At 38.0% G+C, this 26,169-nt stretch overlaps 1 protein-coding gene across 2 annotated transcripts; it reads right to left on the bottom strand.

The window, feature by feature from the left end:
- il34 (interleukin 34) lies at positions 1–25,920 on the bottom strand. 2 transcript variants are annotated; one of them, XM_026172984.1, is made up of 8 exons: positions 25,701–25,920; positions 21,938–22,183; positions 10,756–10,859; positions 10,224–10,301; positions 10,026–10,103; positions 7,876–7,983; positions 1,885–2,068; positions 1–1,084 (listed from the first exon to the last, which is right to left on the bottom strand). In XM_026172984.1, the coding sequence occupies exons 2-8, from the start codon at positions 21,972–21,974 to the stop codon at positions 1,026–1,028; spliced, it is 648 nt and encodes a 215-aa protein (XP_026028769.1). In that variant the 5' UTR covers positions 21,975–22,183; positions 25,701–25,920; the 3' UTR covers positions 1–1,025. The 2 variants fall into 2 exon arrangements, with proteins under 2 accessions (XP_026028769.1, XP_026028770.1); XM_026172985.1 differs by lacking the exon at positions 25,701–25,920 and adding an exon at positions 24,702–24,800.
- Positions 25,921–26,169: the final 249 nt, after the last annotated feature.

The raw sequence follows: 26,169 nt of genomic DNA, 5'->3' as shown, positions 1-26,169 counted from the left end.
TTATTATTATTATTATTATTATTATTAATTTTTTTATAGAATATAACTTAACTATGGGGCAAACAACATCTGACTGTGATTTAACTTCATATTTAAAATGCTAACAATCATTTGAGCTTTGTTTAGCTAGTAAGTCCTCAAATTATTTAATAGTTGCCTCATGAAAAAAAATCATAAGAGATCTACAGCAAGTATAAAATGCATAGGTTGGATGGAGGGAGATGAATGCATTTTCCAATCTCATTCTTTGCATAATAAACATATAGGAAAAAAATACATAAAATGGAGCCAAAATGAGCACACATTTTTCAACAGCCTTGGCTAAGCAGTCTGGGCAGCTGTATAAAAATGTACAGTCAACAACTGTAGAATAAGACCAGTAGTTATCAGTTTGCATTTACGCTTGGAGTTCATATACACTGCTCCTGCTTTAGCACACTGATGTTCAAAAGAGGAGAATTCTAGCAAATGTACAAAGTCAGCTGAAGTTTCCCAATCTGTCCTCGGCCTCTGACGTGAACCACACAGACTCGCAGGAACGCATCACAACTTTTTGAGCAGTGGTTTGGCGAAGCTGCAGGTGAGCATTAACCCTTTGTTTAGAAAGAATCCACCTTAGATAAAATATTGACCACACATCAGTTCAGTCGCTATTTGTGAACATGAGCAAATCTGATCCAAAAACGCTATAATCTTAATCTGAGAGGATGCCAAGAGACAATGAGCTGGCATTTTTACTCAAAAATTCATTTGATGTCATTTAACAGAAAGCCTTTAGGTTCACAAAGGTTTGAGAGATATTATGTCTTTAATTTCCATCTGCTTTGACACACAGAGTTATGAGGACAAACTCTGGATAATCTTAGCTCTATATAGCAGATTTGGAAAAGACTTATTGATGTTCACAAATCAGGTCTGAACTCTCATTTCAGTGTGTATTGTCCTTTTACCCATCTCCCTATAGCTCAAGGGAAATAATACTAATCCCTAATCACTAGGGACAACTTGACTCCGCTTGCTTCTTCTCAGCTTTCGGGCTGCATGTCTTTCTTCCTGCCTTTCCGCCAATGAGAAACTTCACAGTCTGAAAAACAAATGAGAAGAGAAACTCATTTAGGCGTTTACACATTAGCTTTCCTCATCATGTTTTATTGCCACAAAATCAGTATAACAATATAACTTCTCTTTCAGGCAAGTGAAAGATCATGCCAGAACAGATCCGAGACCTTTTTGAAACAAATCCCCTTTGGAGTTGTGTCATCCAGTGAAAAACTCTGCCTCTCGTGCTGTTTTGTCAGGTGGTTTTAACGTTGTTGCTGATGCGAGTCTTAAACAAAAGTTAAATGCAAACGGTGTTTTTCTGTGCATGTGTGTGCTCAATCATTTCACTTTATCAAAATCTTGAGACACAGTTCATCCAAATGGTTTGGCAAAGGCTGCAGGACAACTCAGAGCATCAAAAGTTTGGCTAGGTGTTCCAGGCAGGACACTTACATAACACAGCAGTGCTAGAACCCAAAAAATAATGTGTGTATACTGTCATGATTCCCAACCACAGCCTTCTTATAAGGCATCTAATTTGACACTTGCTTCCTTGCTGGAAAGTCTACGTTACTGAAAAATGTACTTCCACTCTATCATCCCTGAGTTTCATAAAATATTTAGTCCTGTCTGACAGGAAACATCTGCAGAATCTTAGCTAATCCAAAATCTGAAAAACAAATGCTGATGCCTCTTTAACATCAAGACTGACATTATGTAATGAGCTGTTTGGGGAGTTTATACCCGACATCATCTTAACGAAATGAACCCATTTAAAAGCTGACATGGGATGGTTCTTAAACAAATTACAGCCTACAGTGTCATTTCCTGTCTTATACTTACAGTCTTCCTGAACGTCTGCGTTGGAAAAGCATTCACTGAAGAGGCAGTACATGGTGCGGCACAAGTTGTCCAAGAGAGACTTTGGAGTAGCAAATCGCCAACTAGACTCTGGCATGTTTTCAGGCTTTTCTGTTAAACTATCCCAAATGTCCTGGATTTTCTCTGGAAGGTCCTCTTGGAAGACCTAAACACACAAAAAACACAAACACATAGTGAGTCAGTTAGCCTGAATCAAAAAATAGGGATCAATAAGGTGTTATTAGAATAAAATCTCTTCTATCTTAGAATGTGACACTGGCAGCTATAAGGTCTGTATACACTTATGTGACTTGATAAAATAGTACAAAAGCTTACTTGATAAACCAAAAAAAGTAAGATTGATCACCATAAATCGCATCTTTTCCACATTATCCCTGCATTTCCATTCAGAGAAAGCCAGCAGATGCTTTTAATTCATATTACAGCCAGCTGTCCAGGTTGACCTTTAGTCTCCAAAAGTTTCATTTCACACACTTCATACCTGTACAGACCAGCCTTGCAGCCACCCAAGGGCTCAGGGTGATTAGAGTTTTGAGGCTCTGGTATCTAACCTATGCTTTGCTTTGAGCGCAAACCTAAAATTAACCAACTGTGTGGATTCCTTTAAAAGGAAACTCGGGACCTGTCCTTTTACACCGACTTGTGGAAAATAGATTCACTTGGTCTGCCAGTTATGTATTTATGGAGTATCCTGAATTTTAACTTTTTGTATTCTGTTTAACACCAACTTCACTTATTTAGCAGTTTTTCAATTTTAAAGCTTTTGGATTGGTAAATGTTAAAATTGGATCTTCAAATTTTACAATGCTTGGATATAACAGGAAGGTAATTAATGGAAAATATAAACTATTGGGTTAACTAGTAATTGTGAAAAAATTAAAGGGAAATATACCCACAGTAGTAAAAGTGACTTTCTGCCCTAACCCTAACCCTTACAGGAGAAAGTTCATTCAATCATTATAGTGGTCAGCTATAATGGCAAAGCCATTATCCAGCAACGATCAGGACTAGACTTTCAAAGTCGGCTTGTTCAGTCATTTTCAGTCCAGACCCAAAGCTAGCACACTCTGACTGGCATAAAACAGCATTTTTGCACCGACAAGATGATTCCCAAAGATCTATTAACTGAAAGGCCTGGGATATGAAGTAGACTTGACAAGCGGTGGACAAAAGAAGAAGTGACATGCCTAAAGAGCTGTCTACAGCAGACAAACTGAAAGGACAGGTGGACAGACCAAACAGGTCAGAGAAGAGCAGACGAGATGCATCCTGACAACGTGCCATCAGCTCTATTTTATGTCATATAAAGGCGTAATTCAACCCCCAGTTTTATCGGGGTTTATCAGTTTATAACATGTATGTGGCAGGTTACGTCACAAACATAGTTAACTTTCTTACTGCAGCATGATGAGGAATCCTAACATCTATCAGCATGTCTGTGAGATATTTTATGTTTTTTAATGCCACCTTTCTCTCATTTTCAGGTAAATACAGTGGTGAGAAATAGCTTTTTTCAGCTGAGGCAGCTCTCTAAAGTAAAACCTTTTATTTCTTTTTGTGACTTGGAGAGAGTTTTACATGCATTTGTGACCACTCGCCTTGATTATTGTAATGGACTTTATATTGGTATTGATCAGGCTTCACTATCACATTTGCAAATGGTCCAGAATGCTGCTGCTCGCCTGTTGACAGGGACACACAAATGTGAGCCCCTGTTCTTGCCTCCTTACATTGGTTGTCTGTCCATTTTAGAATTCATTTTAAAATTGCATTGTTTGCTTTTACAGTTTTAAATGACCTGGCGCCTTCTTACCTGTCAGACCTTCTTCACCGATACACTCCACAAAGGTCTCTCAGATCAACTGACCAGTCACTCCTTGCTGTCCCCATGTCAAGACTGAAACACCGGGGGGACCAGGCTTTCGCTGTTGTGGCCCCCAAATTATGGAATAAACTGCCCCTCCATATTAGGCTGGCCCCAACACTTGAAATGTTTAAATCTTTTAAAAATACACTTTTTTTCAAAGGCTTTTAGGAGTAGGACCAGAGTCAGCCTGTAGTCAGTTTTAGTCAGCTGTTGGTCACTCTTAATCTTTTTATTTTGTCAATTTTATTCATTGTAAATCTTATTGTCTATTTTACTCATGTATTTAATATGTATACAGATTTATTTTTATCTTCTTTTTATTTTGTATTTATCTTGTATTTATTTTATTGTTATTTATATTTATTTCTCTGTCTGCTTAATATATGGTTTTTAACTGCTATCTCTGTTTTATTATTGGAAAGCACTTTGGTCAACTTTGTTGTTTTTAAAGTGCTATATAAATAAAGTTGGATTGGATGGGATTCATTTGATTGGCTGATGTGTGTGACAGACCAAAAACTCATTAGCCCCCTAAGAAGACATGATATAGCTTTTGGAAACCTTATTTTTTTTTGTTATAATAATTCTTTTGGCATACTGGTGTGGAAATTGTTATGACTAAACACATTATTTCACCTTAGTCGATACTTTTTACTACCTCCAATAGAAGTGAGGGGGGGAAAAGCCCAACTGTAACGTGGAGATTTTCTTCCTTTCTGACCTCCAGAGAGATGTTAAGATTTCTGATCATGCTTCAGAAAATGTTTGTAATAGAGTAACCTGTGATGTTTTAAGCTGGTTGGGAATTTGTGAAAAGAAAGACTTAATCCTGATAAAACTGGAGGTTAAATAACAGCTTAAGATCACATAAAACAGCGCTGATCGCATCTTGTCGGCATGCGGGCTGATTTCACCACTTTGTCCGTACACCGAACATGAGAAGGAAAAAAATAAAACACAGAGAGGGTAATGTCAGACTTCAACTTGTTGGTCGAGTGAACCACCAGTGCACCTGACTCAAACAGGCTCTCCTCCACACAGTTCTCTACAACCTAACAGGTGGATTTTCCCATTTTACTGGAGCAGGCAAACAATGAAGAACCACTGACTGCTTTAAAGATAGAGAGTGAAAATATATCCTTGTTATTATTTTCTTCCTTATATTTTTTTAATATAAAACTCATTGTTACAACCAAGGAAGTGCAAAGTGACCCCTTTAGACTGTTGTTTAGGTTTAGTTTCCTTGGTTTCTGTCACTAGATAGCTAACATAACCACTTTAAGGAAGGGAAACAGCGATGAAAGGCTGAGGTATGCCAAATTGCACAAGGACTGGAATCAGCCCAAATCTTTTGGAGTAATGAATCCAAATGTGACATTATTGGTTCAAATCGTCACCAATGCATACAGAGGAGATCAGCAGAGAGGTACAACAGTGAGTGTCTACCAGAGGTGGGACCAAGTCATTGTTTTGCAAGTCTCAAGTAAGTCTCAAGTCTTTATCCTCAAGTCTCAAGTCAAGTCTCAAGTAATGTCAGGCAAGTCAGAGTCGAGTCTCAAGTCACTGGTGTAAAAGTCAGAGTCAAGTCACAAGTCTGAAACTTTGAATTTCAAGTCCTTTCGAGTCTTTAAAAAAAAAAAAGAAAAAATAATGTTGCAGTTATGCTAAATGTAAATATTAGACCATGTAATTTTAAAATCTGTGTTTTTCTCAACACATGACAAAATAGTGAACTTAGAAAATATACACAAATTGTGAAATTGCACCTCTTTAAAATGCAGCTCAATTAAACCTAGCTCCAAGAATAATTTTCACCGACAGTTCTGAGATAAGCTGCATGTTATTCTTGGATGCGGTTGTAGGACCAGCTTTAAAATCGCATGACAAAAATATCATACACATTAAAAAAAACTGTATCACCAACGTAGCCTGGACAACATTTGCTAGTTAGATGAAGTCATGATCTCATCTTAGCATATTTATATGCATATTTATAATCATACGGTTCTTGGAGTGAGTGCATACACTCATGAAGTTTAGTAACTTCCGGTCACTGCAACAAGCCCAGGTACAGTTTACCGACGGATGGGTACAGGACCTTGAAATGCACCGTGTAGAACGAAAGACCATCGTACGTATCATAAGTTTACCAGTCTCACAAATTGTCGTCATAAATACACATTCCTTAACCGTTTATTAATAGGACCTTTGAGCTCAACGGTAATTAATTAGTAGTGGAAATAATTTCTGGTAGCGTTACAGAAATGTAGCAGTGACAACAATATTGTATGCTGTAATCGTACTGGGCAATTAGTGATACAAAAACCCTGTTTTATCCTGTGAATAAAAGCATATGTTTTTGTCAATGTACCATAATAACAGAAGCGAAACGCAATATTGTGTCAGGACAATTCACTATTTATGCACAATAAATAAAGGAGCATAGCGCGACAATTTCTGTTCAGCGCCAGACTTGCTTGTAACCTATATCACTAATTATGTAATGAAAATGACGTCTTAACGACTAAAAAACACTGACCTTCGTGTAAATGCTTGGAGCAGACTAACCTGTGAGCTGGAGGGTTCTGGGACGTTATATTTGATCTTTGAATGGCTGCAATCCAGTCGCGTCTTTGTTACTTCGGAAACATGGCTTGAACAATTTCTCTTCAACGACGTAATCCGATAACAACCGATCTCTTTACCCGTCGGCTTCCCGTGGCTGTCATGCGACCGGCTATTGCAGTTAATAATACAACAGCTTCTTGACATTTTTGTGTTTCTTTTTATCGCTGTATAACTGATTTTAATTGAAAGCCTGCGTGCGCTAGTACCGCTTGCCACGAGTTCCCAGAATCCTTTGCGGTTCTACCCGTGAATGACGTCACATTTTCAATCTCTATATAATATGCATGTTAAATTTTATATTTGGGGTAAAATATCAAGTCTTTTCAAGTAAACCGGTTCAAGTCCAATTCAAGTCCCAAGTCATTGGTGTAAAAGTCCAAGTCAAGTCACAAGTCTTAGAACATTTTTTCAAGTCAAGTCTAAAGTCATAAAATTAATGACTCGAGTCTGACTCGAGTCCAAGTCATGTGACTCGAGTCCACACCTCTGGTGTCTACGGTCATCTGTAAAGTGCATTGGATGCTCTGCCATGGTTGGATTTCAGCCAGTGGTGATGGAGATCTTGTTAAAATTGGTTTTGAGATTTTGATCCAATTTTAATTTTGATTTTTTGACTTTTTGATGGAATATCATCTTGAAATCATCTGATTGGTAGAGGTTTGATTTTTCAGCATCAAAAAATAATCCCCAACACACTGCCAGAGCATACATGGACAGAAAAACACACTCTGAAACTCTTTTAGCCATGGATTGGTCTCTCAGGATTTAATGTTATTGAAGCCAGAAAACAGAACAACAGGCAGCCAAAATCCAAAGAAGGCTTTGAATGAATAAGCTTTAAATAAAGGTGGTCATACCAAACAATTCTTTGGAGCTCATTAGAATTATATAAACCCAGTTTTTGTCTTATATACTGTATTTTGATGTATATTTACTCATGTTTCAATACGTTGGTGCACCTATTTTCCATTTTCCTACCAAATATAATGAAATGTGGTTGGTTTGGGGGTTATGTAAGGTCCAAAAATATGATACTGGAAAATATGACAGGTCGCCTTTCTGTACCAAATGTTCCATTTTACTCAGTCAAGAGGACAAGAGAAAATGCTGGACAAAAAGAAGAACAGGATGTAATTATGTTCACAGACTTGGTCAGATTTCTTCACCTACTGTCTGCTGAAACTCGGAAATAGGAAGAATATCTGCTGCTCTGCTGCGGCTAATGGGGATGTTAACTAAACTAAACTTACAAGCAGGACAGCTATAGAAATTAATCTAAATTGTCAGATGTTTAGTAAGCTGTCTAAACTGAATAAACAGGTCTGGAATGTTTACTTTTGACTAAACACTACAACATAGAAAAGACCCAGGTTCTAAATATTAACAAATACAATCAAAGCAACATTAATACCTAACATCAACTGCAGCTCTGGTGCGCATGCTGTATAGAAACTTACCTCAGCAGGATGTGACTGCATAAAGACTGCCTGAGCATCCTTGAAGCGTCTTTCCAACTCGGCTGTGTAAGGACGTGAAGGATGTCTGGTTGGCAAAACCCAGAGGATCTAAAAATTCAACTTGACTTTAGTTTATACAGCATTAAAGGTGTTGATTTGTTCAGCAAGGAAATGTTAGTGCATAAAGTGTTTAATATAAAATAATTAAATGCTACACAGTGTTAAGGGAAAATGTAACCATTTATTATGAACTATTATTACTGGAACACTATCAGTGTTATTTATAAGAAATTCACAAAATGAACTAGCAGTCCAAAGACGTGCTATATTCATAGATTAGAATCTCCAAGGCTCTGGGCAAACCTTTAAACACACAGTAGTACTGAGGTAGCAAGGCTGGTGAGGTAGGACTAATCACTAGTACATACATTTACATATAAAATAAAATAAAATTGAAAGTGCTAACTAAAACAAAAACAGATCCACCAGTCAAAGCCACTACCACTCTGACAGTGCTTGTAGAAACTGGTCCCCCTCCAAACGTAAAAGCATCGAGGCACTCAACAGGAACAGGTGGTATTGAACTTTCAGTTTTATAGCACAATAGGCAAGAGGTGGACAGCGTTTTCCCGCAGGTTTAGTTCATGTTACTCAAGCACAAAATCTTTCCAAATTTTCCCAAACATTTCCTAATTGTATGAATGTCATGTGGGTAACAAAGCAGCCTGAAGGAGTATGTTAAGGGTGGTTGCAAGGGTGGTAACCTGAGCGGCATGTACAGGCATGCAGCAAGTGACTGAACCAAAAATTCTGGCTTAAATGACAGGGTGTGTTGGACTGATGTTGTGCAAGGAGTTTGTCATGTGAATGTGATAAGAAGTCAAGGTCTCAGATGGACTGTCTGAGCTAGCTTGCAAAGTTAAAGCTCATTTGTGCTTCCATGTGTCCCCATGGGTCAGCATGATGTAAACTTCATCATCTGCCCATCTAATCGAGGATCAGCCAAAAATCTGTCCCGGACCACATGTGCATACTGAACATGCCCAACAAAAACAAAATTGATGCTTGTTTGCATTGTACATCTAGTGGTTGCTGAATTTGCTTAATTAAAAAGTTCTACGGCCCAGTCTGTGTGTAGTAACTTGTTTTTCTGTGTTCAGCGTAAGCGGCAATTGATGTGCCAGTTCACTGAACAGCATGCTGAAAAAGAAGACTATGAGCTGTCTGTGGTCCTGAAATATGAATAAAATGGCGTGAAATTTACAGATTTTATTTATTTCGTTGACATTTCTTTGGCATGACATGAAGCCTTTTATACTTAGTGTGGAGATTTTTTACTGATATTTTCTGTTCACCACTAAGTGCTTGAAGTTGCCTCCTTTGGCTTGTCCTGACAGTATGTTTTAAACACCAAGCAAACATTCACATGTAAACTGGACTTTAAGCTGTGTCCACATCTCAAGCCACACTGCTGTGTAGCTAAACAGGATGGCACCAGGTTTTCCAGGCTCTGCATCCCCTTCACATGTCAGTCATGTGAACCTTTGCTCGCATTGGTAGTTTCTTTAACCGCTTTCCAGCAAAGTTAGAATCAGCTCAACCTGGTACCCACCCATTTTCAGCAGCCAATTCTTATTTTGCCTGCCAAAGCCACAAATCAAAATTACATTGGAATTCTTTGGTCTCTAGTCACCACATGACTGCTATGATTTGGTGCTATGAGTTACCTTAGGGTAGAAAAATCTGTTTTCCTTTTGTGTTTATTTTTCCATCAGCCCGCCTGCTCAGCCATAAAGTTAACTTAGGATAGCTAAATTATCTTAAGGCCCCTCTCGCCCCTCCTCTGACATGTACAAGAACAAGTTACCGAAAAGATTATGGGTATGAATACGTTTTACAAAAGAAACAAGGGTATAAATAATTCCAAAGCAAAAGGTTTTATATCCCTGCAGTATTACTGTAAATTGAGACTAACTGGTGCGTCATGCATTTGTCTACATCCAATTAAATGTCTAATTAGCTTAATGGGCCGATGGCCCCAGCAGTCTCTCATCAGCTCTTCTTAGACAAACAAATGATATACGACACATCCACATTTCAGAGCAACCAGCAACACAAACAGGTTCCACTAGTAACAGCTCTGTTCTTACCTTTTTTAAAACACCTTGATACACTTGAAACCACAGCCTCTGGAGAACCAGGTCATTCAACCCCTCTGTTCTTAACTTCTGATGAAGGAAAAAGAGGAAAAAGACAAACTCATCACATCACCATTCACACTCAGACTTTATTAGCAAGACCTTCTCAAAATATTTATATAGAAAACAGAGGTTGTCTTATGACTTTACCATTCGGCTGATATTTGACAGTCTAAAGATTTCCCTATTATGAACCTTGATGGTGTACTCGATGGGGAAGTTGTGTTTCTGTAAAGGAAAGAAAAAGCAAAACAAAAATTACCACATAGATTTTGCAACCCAACTTACTTCTTTTATGTTTTGTAGAAATTTACTATTTGACCTGACACATGGAAAGAAATTTCGATTTTCGATGTTTTTGCCCACACAGGGAAGATATAAATGCTCTAATTATGATTACGTTCCCATGTGGGTCAGTCACTCGATAAATAATCTGTTTACCTATGTTTTGTTTAAAAAACCTTGCTAATTTACGTTGCAGCATTTTTGTCATGCACATACAAGTTCTGAGCCCACATGTATTAAGATGCCAGTGATATCAAGTTTCATTATGGGAACTGTAAGAACACGTTTTTGGAGCTTGTCCCAAATTAGGAAGAAGTCGGAATAATTCCATTTTCCTCTAAACCCTGCACCACTGACCCCACGCCACATGCCTGCAGTCATGTCATCAGTGTCTCACCATGTACCGTCGTCTGTGGCTGAGGCTGTCGTTGATCGTCCTCAGTGGTGTGCACATACTGGAGTGCGTTGGGGCCATCAGAACGGGAGCTATCAAAAACAGGCCTATGGAAACAAGAGTCACACAGCACGAGATTAACTGTACAGTTAATTTCTTTACAACGCCCTTTCACAGGGCTCTGCTGAAATTCTTCAGATGCAGTTTGCATGTGCAACATTTTTGTGCATGTGCGTATGTTTCCCTGCTCCCAGTGTGACTCTTTTACATGATCAGTTAACATTTAAATTTTAACGGAGGAAGTTAAATACCTTAGAGAGCACATCAAGAAGATGAGTAACACACTGAGATGCTGTATACATGTAGCTATTTTCAGAATTATTAGAAACTCACTCTGTGTCAAGCATGTGTTTTCATACATGTGATGCTTCCTTCTGTCAACATATGTGTCGCCTGCTGGTCTCAAGTTAAAACAAAGAACTTACTTCATAAGCTCATGTGGTTTTGGACTGGAAACCACAATGCTATCACCACTGTGATATCTTAGACAACACCAAAATGTTACCTTTCCAGGACCTAAACTAGTACTCAGATGTTTGTTTTTAAAAAAGTTAACACTGATGCACATGCACCATTAAACCAATTTGCAAAACGGAAATAGCGTCAAGGCCAGCCACCCTTTTCATTTAAGCCCATTTCTTTTCATATCATGCAAAAGAATGGATTAAAATAAATAACTGACGTCAGCATTAACGAGGTCTACATTTTTTCCTACCTTTTATCACCCAGATTTATTATATTGTTTATATACTGATGGGATGAGTCTAGTTATTTCATTCTTTGTTTTCTGACTTGGGAAAATTACATAAACAAAACGCCATATGTTCTGATTGTCTATGATTAGAGTTTTGGTTATGGTTGGAGTTAGGGATCCTCATCAATGACAACTGTGTGTGCTGTGTATGCCTGACAAAGGGTCTGAGCAGATGGGAATTAGCTGGTAGCAAAACTTCGTATAAGGTATCCTTTCATTTGTGAGATTATTGTTTTTGTCCATGTCCTGACAACAACAACAACAACAACAACAACAATAATAATAATAATAATAATAAAAACTACCTAATACTGTGTAGCGTATAGTAATTACCATCTTACTACAATGACCATGGCATATGTATTTCTGTAGCTTAACTGCTCCTAGTTTAATTAAAAATAAACTACATAGGGTACCAGGAATATCAACATCTACACATATTTTTTAAATTACTTTTATGAAACTCAGGTACTTATATGTTATATGTCTTATGTGTAGTGGATGATGTCAAAAAGCATGACAAAAATTACGTCTACATTACATATATGTGTACGCTGCTGTCTGTAAATTAATTGTGCTAAACATTTTTAGTGCAGTGGCTCTTTGGGGGTCACTGCAATGTGTTGTCATGGATATCTCTAAACACGTGTTAATCACACAGTGATGCTAATAGTGCTCGTAACTTATTACTTTGTCTTATGTAATGAATATGCTGTTTGCAAAGAAGAAGAACAATAAATATATGTTTTATTATTCATAAAGAAATAACATACATGTTTGTCTTTTTTTTTTACATGAATTAAAATCAACTTTGGCCTTAATTCTTTTAAACTAGTAGGACTTCTAAGACATTAGATGTTTGGATGTCATAATACCAACATGACAGCTGTAAAAGACAGTAAGCTCCGATTAGTTGTGGAGCAAAGTGTACCCTGTCATGTCTCTTGGTTGAGTAATACTTTATGACTCTAAAATCACATGATCTGATACACTGATGAATATATGCAGCATACCTGAATGGCGACACTGTCATAAGAGTCTACAGTCACTTCATATATTCGAAGCCTTTAATGAACGCAGCTGCTTTTATACATCCATCTTCATTTATAGCCTCAGCATGAACGGTTGGGTCAGCTGTTTAGAAAGCCACTTTCATGAGAAAAGTCAAACAACTTAACTCTCAGCACAGGGTCACATTTTAGCCACAACTTAAGAAAGTTCACAGGGCAGCCAACAGCAAGGAACAGACAAGATGATTAGTCTTAATAACATGGTGAGCGTGGCCCCACTGCAAAGAGGCAGCCTGTTTTAAGTCTGTACAGTATGTTCTTGGTCACAGGGTAAAGACAATTACAATTTAGCATACCTCTTGTTAAATCTGTACAAAAGGACAGTGTTGGTTTAACAAGTTACAAAGTAACAGGTTACTGTAATAGGATGAATACAGACATATAATGGAGGATTTAAGTGAGACATTACAGTCAAGGTACTTGCTTTGTGGGGATGATGCATTGTTGTTTTAAACATGTAACCCTTCAATGATTTTCTATAGCTTAGGGGATAGTCCAGTCCTAAAAGGTTTCACAGAAAGGCAAATGTGCAACTTTACTGTAAAACTATTTGAAAAAACAGCACTTGAAGGAACTCCTTAAATCTTGGTTTTACTAGACTTAAACTTATTCTAGTGAGTAAGGTTATTCTTTCCATGTGATCTTCCAGCTTGTTCTCTTGTACAGCTTCAGGACAAATCTTTTTTTTATTTTTTATCCATCTGATAGCTGTTAAAAAAGCCCCCCGGGTAAATGAAAACTTACACCTTCTGGTGACAATAAAGGAAAGGTCCCAAGGTCTCTGAGGAAATGATTGATCTAGTTTGTCTTAGCACGTTTTGTGTGAACCTCTACTCGGGTTATTCTGCAAGGGGAAAAAAAGGTGACTTTCTCTACCGTCAGAGATTAAAATGAAGTTCTCAAAATCTGACATCTTCTATGAAAAGAACCATATGGATACTTGACTCCACTGTATGTGTTTGAACATGTGCCAGTTCCAGAATCTTCTCTCAGTCTCAAATTCTTTCAAGGTACAAAGCTCAGGAAAAGAAATGAGGCATGTAAAAGCCACATACTACAGAATTCCTTTGGCTTAAATAATCACACCTGCATCCTTTGAGCTCTATTCAGACAGTTGTTGAGTACGTCATCATTGTCCTTGTGCTTTCCTTTTAAATTATTTAGAAGAGGGTGTACATGGTTCATAAAATGTGCTCCTGTATCTGAACCTACATGTCAACACATGTTGGTGCTATTCACGAGGGAATGCTTGCGACTCTGCCTGTGTGTGTGAAACTCATTGGATTAATTTCTACTGTTTCATTTTTGGCTAGTGTAGTATCCAGCTGATTTTAAGATTAAGTTTCACTCTGTTGGTTCTGAATGCAAAATGAATACACAGCAAAACAGGTTTGCCTTACAGTAGCAGACAAAGTAGAAACCCAGCAGGTTGTGTAATGTGAGTGGTCCCCTAAATGAATTCCATTCACTGCAAACACTATTAAAGCATTACCAGACTAATGCCTGAAGTACCTTTTGCTGTTTAGAGACACTTTATTGCTTTGCTCCCTGGACCACAATATTCTCCACATGTGTCATCCGTCACAGAACATCAGGTTTGTATGCAAAACTAATGCTTATGCTTATGTACTTATGGTCTAAAAAAGAAGTTATAAAGTTAAGTTTTAAATGTGGGCTATTATCATTTTTTAAGACAACTTAAAGTCGATCCCTTCTTGTTTGTTCTGTTACAGTAAATTACTGTAAATTTAACAAAGTTTATGCTCCACTTCTACCAATTATCAGTTTCTACTCGAATGTATAAGTACATTCGAGTCAAACACAGACCATTTTTATGGAACTGTTCAGAGTCTCTTAATGATAGTGTAATAAATGATATCTGACTGCAAGCATAGGTGACAGCAGGCAGTGGATTCAATGTAAAAGCCTTAACAAGACTTATGATAATAGCTATTTACAATAAGGCCATTTTTAATTCTTTAAATACTAATTTAGTTTCAAAGCCACACCAACTGGGAAAAAACAGCACAAACTATGATTTTAATGCGCAAGAATACATAAATGAGTGCTGCATTTCTAGGTGATGAAATTCAAACCCACCATTGTTAGCCCACCTTTAAATTACCAATAAATTAGACTGAACCCCAGTGCCTCAAAACGGCCCCTTAAGGCAGTTCTACGCTCTATTTGGGGCCTTTTAATTTGATTTTGCTGAAATCAGAATTTACCAATAAGTTTGCAGTTACCAGCTTGAGAGATGACATTATCCTAGCCCACTGAAATCCATGCACTAAAATGAAGTGTAGCAATGGAAAAATCCAAACTGAGACAGGTTATCAGACTAAAACTGTCATCACTTACGCCATTGCTTTTCACGTTGACGCCATTCTAAGTTGGGCCAATTAGTGAAGTCACCACTTTAGAACACAATGGACACAAGTCTCCCAGTTCATCGAGAAAATTAAGCCTTACATGGGTTCAGCTGCCCCTAAAATGAGTAAGCTACAGTGTAGATAAGATAAGAACCGAAACTGGGATACTGTGGCTGCCAGTGTTAGTTCCAATAGGAAAGCTCATATCACCTGATTTCCCTGATTTTGGAAAAGCACCAAGAAGGCAAATGTCTATGTCTATACACAGTGTGTTCCCAAATGTCATTTCTCAATCATTAATTCTACTCCCACTTATCCTATTCAGTTGCTGCACAGCTGGACCCCATCAAAGAAATTCTGAAGGAAGAGGAAATAAGCTGGACCATGCCCCTAGACATCACAGCGATAAAACACAAAGACAAACATTCACACTGATGTTCAAAGGCAGGTTAGAGTTTGTGAGTTTGCATGTCTTCGAATTGCAGGAAGAAACATCTGTGAACACACAATGAGAGGTTTGAAAAGCAAAAGGCCTGAGCTGAACCCAGGAACTTCCTACTTTAAGCGATACAGTAGTTTATTATAAGAACTTTAATGAGTCAGCATTTAAGATAAAGAACTAGTTATAGACAAACAACAAATCTCTTTAGTTATAGGAGTTGGTAGATTACAAATTGCCTAATCAAATGTAATGAACAAAGCAAAATCAATTATTACCAAGACTGCTAAAGTGAAGTACTGAAAACAAATGTGCTCCAGATTAATATTTAAATATAAAAAGTGTAAGTCTGTATTGTCGGATGACGTATAAATACTTTTCTTTTTTCATCTGTGATGTTTTTGCTTTCATTTTCTAATGGAAGTTGTTTGAGCCATTACAGGTTGAAGCTTCAGCTTCACCTTTTTTGGACTATATAATTATAGACTGACAATATTGTTGGTTTTGTTGGTTATTGTTATCTATTCATTTCCGAGAAAGGTGCTCTTTGTTTATGTGTGGGTCACACCTACAGGGTCTTTGAGTTAAAGAGCAAGCAACAGTTGTCTTTGTGATATTGCGTGTATCCTTCTACCCCATTACTAAGGCATGTATGTGTTTTTTCCTACTTCCTCATTCCTCATGGCCCCCAGCTTTCACTGTTCCTGACACTCAATCATCAACAGCTCTGCAAGAAGCCTGCGTACCTGACAGATCAAGCTCTGCAGCATTTCTACCCTCACTACTTGACTTTTTGGCACTCCATTTGTGTACTTGTGCATGTAAAAGTCAAACGAAGAATGTAAAGTCTATAGTCCATATTTAATCAGAAAAACAACCCATCTTCTCTTCCGTCAACTTTCCTGGGCATCTTGGTATTTCCCCGTCTCGTAAGCCTCAATCAGACCTCCAATCTCCACACAGAGACACAGTTCTGACCCAGCTTAACAGGAATGACTTCTTGTCAGTGTTTAAAGGTGTCCTGTCCAAGTCTGCGGATATGTATAATCCCAACTTTACTCAGTCTCTTACTCTATTCTTCTATGTGACAATTGTGGCTTAGTTTGATCTGTTTTAATAACAAAATGTTCACCAAAGTTTTATATTCATTTAAGTGTTACTATGATGTACTCATGAGGTTTTTTTTTATTAATTAAATGTTTTAAAATGCTCATATCTTCATATCATGTGAAAAAAATATCTGCATTGCCTAACCTACCGAAGTGTAACTTTGCAATCCTTCAAAAAAGAGTTTTAATAAATCTCAGGGACTTTGCCTCTAAGTGGAAAAATAAACAATGCTTTGCTAAGCTATGCCATGCTATGCTAAGTTAAGCTAAGCTATGGTATGCTATGCTTGTTTTTAAACTCTTATCCTCCCATGCATTCTGCTTGGATGAGCCAAAACACAAATTTAAAACACATTATATCTATGACTGGACGTTTACATACATAAACCAAAAAGTCCCGCCTCCTCTGACAGAGTGCCTTGTATATTACCAAGTATAAAGCATTCCTGAGCATGAGAACTGTTAGGCTACAATCACCTTCAAGCTTCCCACAGTCATGGCCAAGGAACCCTTGAGTATTTTCTTTAGGTCTTTCCAAGTTTAAAATGTGAATGCTCCTTAATAAGGGTATGCAATTAGATTGCACACTACAAGGTTAACAGCTAACCCTAACAGTCAGAGTCTGGTCCATTCAATCAAAACTGGCTTTTTTCCACGTTGTCAAGATAGTGGAGACATGTTTTTATAAAACAATAATTTTTTTTCAGAGTTCTTTTAATGAACCAGCTCTCTGCACCAAAATCCCCACATTCAAGGGCTCGGTGACCCCAGGTTTCTTCCAAAACCCTATAAACATGCATTTTAATTATGGCCAGTGCAGGCTGCCTCACAGTAAGAAGATTCTAGGTCAGGGATTCTGGGCCAGGTTACCAGCAGGTACCAGGTACCTACTGGTAACCTGGGGGGTTAAAATAAGCCAGGGGATTTTAAAAATCTAAAGGTATGACTTTCATTTTCAGTCAAAAGTACAAACACTCCTCCTCCTCTTAACCTGATAACACAATTCTGTAATGGGGACAGATATCGCAATGCATGACACTAGGGCTCCATCTCTTATGGTTTTGATTATAAACTGCCCACAGTCTTTTTTGTTTGTTGGTTGGTTTTAAAGAATTTGTAAACAAAGGAAAATGTTTCTGTCACTATTTGGAAGCATTATGGGATTTAGTCAAGCAATCGCAAAGGTGTGTGCACTGTTTATCTCAGCAAAGTTGTGGTTGAAAAATGTAACACACAACCCTCTGATGTGTGCTGTGGCAGCAAGTCTTCAGTTACAGTCTAGGAAGAACATAAGTGTTCCTGCCACTAAAGGAATTTAAATTAACAATAATTAACTAGGATGTCAGTAAGCAAACATTCAGAGCATGGCTACGGTTGCACACAGTCTATATACAACCATGTTTTCATTTTCTACAACAAAACACTGAGAAACCACACAGATTTTACCAGATGTCATCTGTCCCTCTTGCAATATTCAGGTGTTTGCACTAGAAGAGGTTGAAGCACAGACTGTATTTGCTGGCACTGTAAAAATACATAAAACTGGTTTAACTAGCTATCAATTCTTACAATTTCTAATAGTAGGTTAATTAAAATACGTGATGTATTAAGCAGCTTAGCCTTTAAGAATCTTTTCCTTTTAGCCATTGCCAAACATTTGATGATGTTTATGCTTTAATAATGAAGTGCTGACAGTTTCCCATTTCTCTCTATTGCAACTCCTCCATTTAACTGCTTTTACGAAGCTTCAAGTGTTACTACTTAAATTTTGAACTAACATTTTTTAACAGCAGCTAAACAAGTAGGTTTAAAAAGTACATTCAGCATCCAGCCAGACATCAATGTCTTTTCATTTTGACCAAGTACAAAATCATAGCAAACCTGAAACTTAGTGACAGCTATTTGAATAATTTATTCAGTTTTTCTAAATAAAATTACATTACAATAAGGTACCTGAAGTATTTTACTGTGATCAGGAAATATGTAAAGGTTCCCTGCACACAACACCGTGTTCTGATATTACTACAGGGACATACAAAGCCAATAGGCAACAGATGTCTGACTGCTTTGGTGATAAATTGTAGTAAATCCATCACCTGAGATTGAGTAAGAATTTGTCTGCATTTTTTTTCTAGTTGCTGTAATGCGTCTAAAACCCATTTATTATAAGGATTACATATCTATTACAAGGTTGGCAAGATAGATGAAAGCTGAACATATATCACTTGTGGTTGTAAAATGCCTGCAGGTGGTGTACATGGGCCCCAGGGCGCAAGGAAACTGAAAAGAATGATATTCTAAAAGAAGAGCTTGACATGCATTTAGCTAGTCAGTGTATTCCTTAAATATGCTGATGCAGCATAATCGAAAACTGGATGAATTCACCCATCTTTTTTCTTTGCTGTTGTTTTTTTGAGTGTGTGTGCCAGGAAGGATATTCTGTTATGTATTTGTATCTAGATATGGACACATAAATACATATTTATATTTAATGATTTATGACTGCTCTTCTTTTTAAACGCTGATAAAAACTAGTAATCCTACTTGCATGGTACTTTAAATTTGAAAATTCCTCCGTATATGTTTCCATTTTTCTGCATTAATTTTCATGCAATTGAAACATATCTACTGGATCTTTTATAAAATTTTGACTTTGGGCATATTTTAATGTTTTCTGCACACCTTCTCAAAGTATGCAGTTTACTTTTGTTGATTACCAAATGACCAAAGTGGTAACAATTGTGGTTCTGACACGTATATTCTCAGGCAATGCTCTATTTTCCAGAGAAGCAATGCTTTTTTTGGTTTGCAGCAAACCCACATGTTCACTTTACAAAAGATTTCAAGGACAATCTGCAAAGTAAATCTTAGAAAAGTTTCACGATTCTCACACTTCCTCTGTAAGTTCTTGACAAGTATACATACATATGAGTGTCTACATGTCAGGTCAGGTGTCAGGTTAGCCTGGGGTCATTTGCCACGTCAGTTAATCTCCTCGGCTGTCTCAGGAGTATTCATTCTCAGACAAACAAAAACAAATTGAATATCTGACTATTTACAGGTCTTATTAACCTGATACAATACAGCCAATCTTTTCAAAATCAGGACAACCAATAGGTTATTTTCATAAGCATTTCTGGTAGAAAAAGAGTATTGATGAGTTAATGACTACAGGCATGTGGCCCACCCATGATGCAACCAGGATTGGGCTTTGATTACAAGGAATGCAGTGGGTATTTGACACTAGCATTAATCACAGATAGACAGGTTTGACATAAGGGCTGAGACCCTGAAGACCTTCTGTTACTGTTCACAAAAAGAAACTGACAAATAGTATTTAAAATTGATGTTGCAGTTTTTTAACCCATAACATGGGAAAAAACAGACAGGCATTCATGAAAAGGTAAGTAGGTTTTAATAGCATTCTAACCTTATGCAAGACACACAATAATCAACAATGGCTATTTGCAACTTTATTTAGGTTTACACTAGGGCTGCCACAAACGATTAGTTTGATAGTCGACTAGTCACCGATTATTTTTGCGATTAGTCGACTAATCAGATCATGCATCCACTGGACGTACAGCGTACAGCTTATTGCACCAGCATGCATCTGCTCTGATATAACTATCATTAGCTTAAAGCTTTAAGTGTTTAAGGTCTGTGCTAACTAAAAATAAAGACAAGATGATAGTTTATTAAATTTTAATTAAATTTGCAGATTGTTTCGGTGAAGTTTAATAAACTCCTTGCTATCTAAAATATAACGGGACACCGGAGTATATTCTCAAGCATCTCACACTTCTGATAATCAGCTGTCTGCTTGATGTTTATTCAGCTGTGTAAAAACTATAACTTTAATCTCAGCCAAACCGATTTACTCAGGAACAAATAAAATACTAAAAAAAGCCAAACAATAACATTAAGTTATCTAAGTGACTTATATTACATGTTTAACCTGAGTAGCGAAAGACGGCGGTGGGTTTGAAAACGATTTGCTGGGACTCCGCTGTTCTCACGGGCTCTAGTGAGCCTTGCCCCCGGCTAGCTATCGAGCTTTTGAAAATATGTGGTGTCTTGATAAACTGAGCAGATATTTGAGGTTTACACAGCTACATTCTCGCCTGAAAATATGTTAAACGTTTATTTTGTGACCCAGAAATAATAATAAGAGTAATATTAAAACTACCTAGCTGCCACCATTGTTGGAAACTGAGCTGGGCTGCTCTATGAATTCTGGGACACAGCTTCTTCTTCTTCTTCGGGGTTTAACGGCAGCTGGCATCCTTGTACATGCAGTGCTGCCATCTTCTGTTTCAGTCCGTTATTACACTCTTAAATCCTACTACTTACTGCGTCTTTTGTGATCTTACAAAGCTTCAAACGACGCGTCGACTATTAAATCAGTCGTCAACGATTTTGATAGTCGACGTAATCGTGACTAGTCGACTAATCGTGGCAGCCCTAGTTTACACTGCATGCATCAGCTCACCTTTACAGCTAGCAAATGATGCTTTACATGTATACCGAGTGTATTTTACAGTCAATCAAAAATATTTGCATCAGGAAATAGAAAAAAATTCTAATACAAATTCCTCAGGCATCCCAATCTAAACATTATCTCATGCATCATGACGTCTGGGCACGAAAGTCTGGAAATGTGCCACGAAAGCATATCAGACTGTTTGGCCACTGGGCAGAGAGCAACCTTACAATCCCCCGGCCAAATCCTGTGACATCATGTCATAAATGCAAATCTATGAGGACATCGGCGATTAAATGCAAACTTGTATTTCAAATGTAGAACTGGTCACTGCCTTGCTAGTGTGCCACTACTTCCTGCACTCACCGAACGATATGTTACAGAAACACACTGTTCTAAGTTTCGTGGTTCTTTTGCAAGACATGCCAACAAACAAACCTTAATCAAGTTCCCACACGTCAGACAACGCACGCACACAACATCGTGCTTTAACACAGTATGAAGGCCTATAATGAAGAAAGGCATCCTTCCTTCTACCTGTAGGTGTCTGCAGGGATTCACTCTGCTAGGAAAAATGCCCAATTCTTCATCTTAGTAATTCTGAGAAACCTACTCTTACTAATATTATTAGACCAAAAGAAGTCATCATCCCACAAAAATCTGACCAATCGTCGTCTATGAAAATAACTGAGTCAGACCTAGAGGGAGTGAAAGAAAACACACAAAAGTAGCAAAGTACAAAAACAATGAGGCCATGGTCATTTTCCCTTCTAGTTTCACTGTGTCTCATACCGTCATCGCATATCTGCACAGAAAGCCCCTCTAGCCGTCTGCAAACTTTGAACAGGAACAACACACAAAAACAAGATTCACACACACACTTGCACATGCCTCTTACCTCCCAACAGGCAGACTGCAGTGGACAGCTGAACCATACTCTTTGGTTTAAGTCCTCTCCTCACTCCACAGGGCTTTGAACTCAACACAGTGAGTATGTAAAAATACACAGACTGGACGGGCCACACACACACTGCAGTAACACTGTGGTCTGAAACTCTTGTGCCTTCAGTGGGACGCACTCCCAGCTTTAGGTCCTCATTGTACTGTTGATCATCCAGATCTTTTAAATGGCTGCTGAAACAATCTGAAACAGGAAACAAAAAGCAGTCGAGCATTAGACATTAAGATTTAAAACCAAAATTACTAAATGTTTTCACATGTTTATCTGTAGTCATAAAAAGGTTTGAACGAACGGCTTTGGTTCCTACATGTAGCTTCAGTTATCTTTATGTTTCATTCATAATGTTACTCTTTTATTCCACAATGTCACATTTTATTTCCTGATTTCCCTTTTTACTTCACACACACCTCGTATAACCAGAAAGCAAGTTCAACAGCTGCTTCTTGGCTTAGCTTGGTGACACCTGACATCTAGTGCAACAAGAAAATTAGCTGCTGCTCTAAACAAACAGTACACATACACATGACCTAATATCTTATATTTACTTAGCCTAGCAAAGGCTGCACATAATATCCAACTAGCTAAACAAGTTTATGATAAAGAGACAGTGCAAACAGCAGTAGCAACAATTGGTTTTAAGGAGCGACGAGGTGAAAATGTTAAAAAGAAATCTCTATAATCAGCCAATTAATCACACTGTAACACTGCACACAAGAGCTCTGAACCTACAAGAAAACTGACACTGAGTAGATCTGTTTTCCCACAAGACAATGATCCCAGACAAGCCAATCAAAGCAGTTCAGTCAGAGGTCCCAACCTCAGTCCAGTATCTTACTTCCAAGAAGAATCATAAAAAACAAGTGTCTCTGCAGGGAAAGCTTTTTTAGAGCAATGACAGGTTGAACTTTAAAAATAACCAAGAGTGCCCAAAACATTTGCTTTGTTCAAAGCTATATATTAAATACTGGGGTGTGTTCCAGGGCAAATGAAAGATCTGACCAACATAACTGGGAAGTTGTTTCATAGCATCTCATGGCCATCCATTCAAAAGATATTGAGATATTTTAGTCTAGACCAAAGTCCTGGACCTCACCAAGTGACTTTTACTGCCAGTTGTAAAGCTTTCCTAGCATGGCTATTTAGCCAAATGCTTGCACTGGGTTTAGGAGCTTTAAAAGAATCCAACATAATGAAGTCAGAAAGTAGTGTTTTTGTGCTGCGTCACCCCCGATCATCTCACAATGTGAAAGTTAAGCTTCTTGTAGAGATTCCAAAACTCCTGTGCGGCAAGGATGACTAACCCACACGACCAGCTGCTCTGTGTTTGTGGTACTTAGTCAAGTTGTTGAAAATGGAACCAAATGTAATGTCTGGGTAGATATTGCTTAACATGGTGATTCTCAAATGTTTGTCAAAGTTGTGTATATATATATAAAGTTATGACTGTGTTTTTACATTTCTATTTGAGTCCTTTGCATAAACTAATTTACAAACACACAGGCAAAATCTGTGAGTTCAAAAAAAGAAATTAATTAATTAAACTGTCAAAGCAAAGCCTGCTCATGTGCTCAACGGGCCTCAGCCAAAATGTATCAAGTGGCAGGAAAACCTGGCTAACACCATCAATTTGCCATCAGGCAAGCAGAAATGGCCCTTAAACATCATACATCCATTTTGAGAGAGATTTCCAGAGAACACAGTGTCTCAACAAGAGCTCTAAACCCGTTTGTTCTGATAAAATGATGGAGGGAAATTATATGATAAGTGGCGTTTGTTTCAAAGCAGATAAAAGCTCACACTATACCAGATACTCTCTTGCAAAAACCAAATTACAGCCATCATTCTAGGTCCAAATGCTCATTATAAGGCTTTCTGTGACAATAATGAAGATTTTTTTTCAATTTTCTTCAAACAGACGAGTGTGCTGCATAATTTTTGTTTGCCCTTTGGTGTGCTTTAAAGTAATAATTTTCAGAAACATTCAGTTTCTTATACAACCTAACACAATGTCAACCAAACTCAAGCTAAAGTTTACACACACTCACACATTTACAAAAAATACACTTTCGATTTCTTACAGTACTTTGTACACACATCTGCTTCATACTGCACTTGGACAGAGGTGAACTTCATTTCAGACCACTCACAAAGCGGCACCAGCACCTATGCTGTTATTAAAACCTCAGAAATACTCAGAAAATGAGCACAAACTGCAAACAGCCATCATCAATGAAGACCAATCTTCTCATTAGCTGTTCCAATGAAAGACAAGGTTTTTCAAGAACTCCTGCTGCAATAGCAAATGTGCATGTCTGATATATTATATTAAATTCAGTATATAAATAACAGGGCTGGTGCCAGATGCCAGTTTGACACACCGGTTGAGCAAGTGCCGTTTTTGCCTTACAGCTCCAATGTAGTGACTCAGATTTAAGTCCCACCTGCCTCCCATTGCTGCTTTGCTTTCGTTGACAGGAAAAAAATATATATCAGAAAATTAGAAACATTTCAGGCCAAGTTTGGTAAGCCTCTATCCAATATCTTTTTCTGTGGCTAAACACACAGCTTCTAATTTGTAAAATCACTAACATTTTCTCAGTATACTTTAGCGTGTCTATTTGACACCAGAGAAAGGCATTAAAACGGGTACTTATGCGGGACTTATACATAGTTTGAGTGTCTTTTTCTAATCCTCTCTCACCTTCCTCCTCATCCTTATCTTTCGCAGCCTGATGATAAAACTTTTGTTATATCCATTGCAGCATTCCTCAGTCTCACATCACACCTCAGTGACTTCACTGTTGGTAAAATATGTCACCAGCATTTAGAGGATTGTGACATTGAGCCCATCCGTTGCTTCAAATATCAACAAATGACTTCAACCAACCGCTGGAAAAATAGTCAGTGCGTGGCACAAAAGATAAGTCACCTTTTACTCACACACCTCTCCTGTTTGTTGCAGTGTTGAAATGTATCTGACGCAGATGTTTGTGCAGTTTAGCTGCAGGTTACTTGTGCTTTGAGGGCCCAAGCTCCCCTCTGAGATCGATAAGGCTCCTCTATCCTTCACAATCTAGGCTGTGGCAACTGCTGCAAGGTTTTGAGATGTCGCCACTGATTGTATAACTCAGGCTTGCAAAACTGTCAATACGCCCATACTGTCACACTTGCATGTAAGATTTTCTTTAAAAAAAAAAAAAAAAGACTAAGAACAGAAGAGAAAGAAAAAAAAAAGCAGCTCTTAGCATTAAATACCCTCCGCACCTAACGAAACCGAAAGTAATGCCGGACCGCTCAAGGCACAGCTGCACACACGAGCACATGCAGGAACACCCACAGAGAGACAGAGACAGGGAGAGACAGTAAAACAATCACACCTTTATGTCCAAAAATGAAATCTCAAGAGATTAAAATCTGCCTCCAAGACCACGCAAATGGCACTTTTCTCTCTGTGAGTGCGCTCGTTGGCATGACCATTAATAGCCCTTAAAACCCTACAACAGCCACACACCGAAGTATTTAACTCTAAATGCAAATCAAAACCAATTTTACATTTTAATCTTAAAATAAAGTTTCAGTCCTCAGAGATGAAAATCTGCCAGAAAGTCAGCGTTTTCACTTTTCACAAATGACCTCACTCCCAGACTATCAATTTGGTCCTCACCACGTAGGCTACAATATTACGCAGGTACACACATACCTCCAAAGTCCCTTTGCCTCGCACTCCCAGGGTGAGAAATCCTTTTCAAATGCGACGGTTGTAGTGAGCCTTTGTTAAATGCGAAGAAAAGCTGAACGATAGAAATCCGGTCTTAATCTTGTCAGTGAAGGAAGTCCACTACTGGATTTGTCCATCCACGGAGTCCTGGTGCGCTGTCTCAGTGTGCCGCCAAGTGCGCCACAGGCTGCCGTTCCTTCGGTCAATTCCAGTCACCACATAAATAGCTGCCAAACCTTCAAAATAAAAGCACGCCATCCGGCATAGACCCTCCCCTTGAAACGAAAAAGAGTCTATACGGACATTTTAATCATTTCAGTGGCTATAAAACTGACAACTGAGCGAAAAAAATACTGAGCAAAATATGACTCATATTTGTTTATGACAAGACTGAAGGTTTGCCACCTCATCCAAGAAACACAGACTATTCTCCTTATTGAAACTGATATAG

This window comes from Astatotilapia calliptera, chromosome 7 (genome assembly GCF_900246225.1).
Source record: "Astatotilapia calliptera chromosome 7, fAstCal1.2, whole genome shotgun sequence".
NCBI classification, from domain to species: Eukaryota; Metazoa; Chordata; class Actinopteri; order Cichliformes; family Cichlidae; genus Astatotilapia; species Astatotilapia calliptera.
The sequence above is the reverse complement of the archived record's forward strand: the minus strand, read 5'-3'. Positions and strand labels throughout refer to the sequence as shown.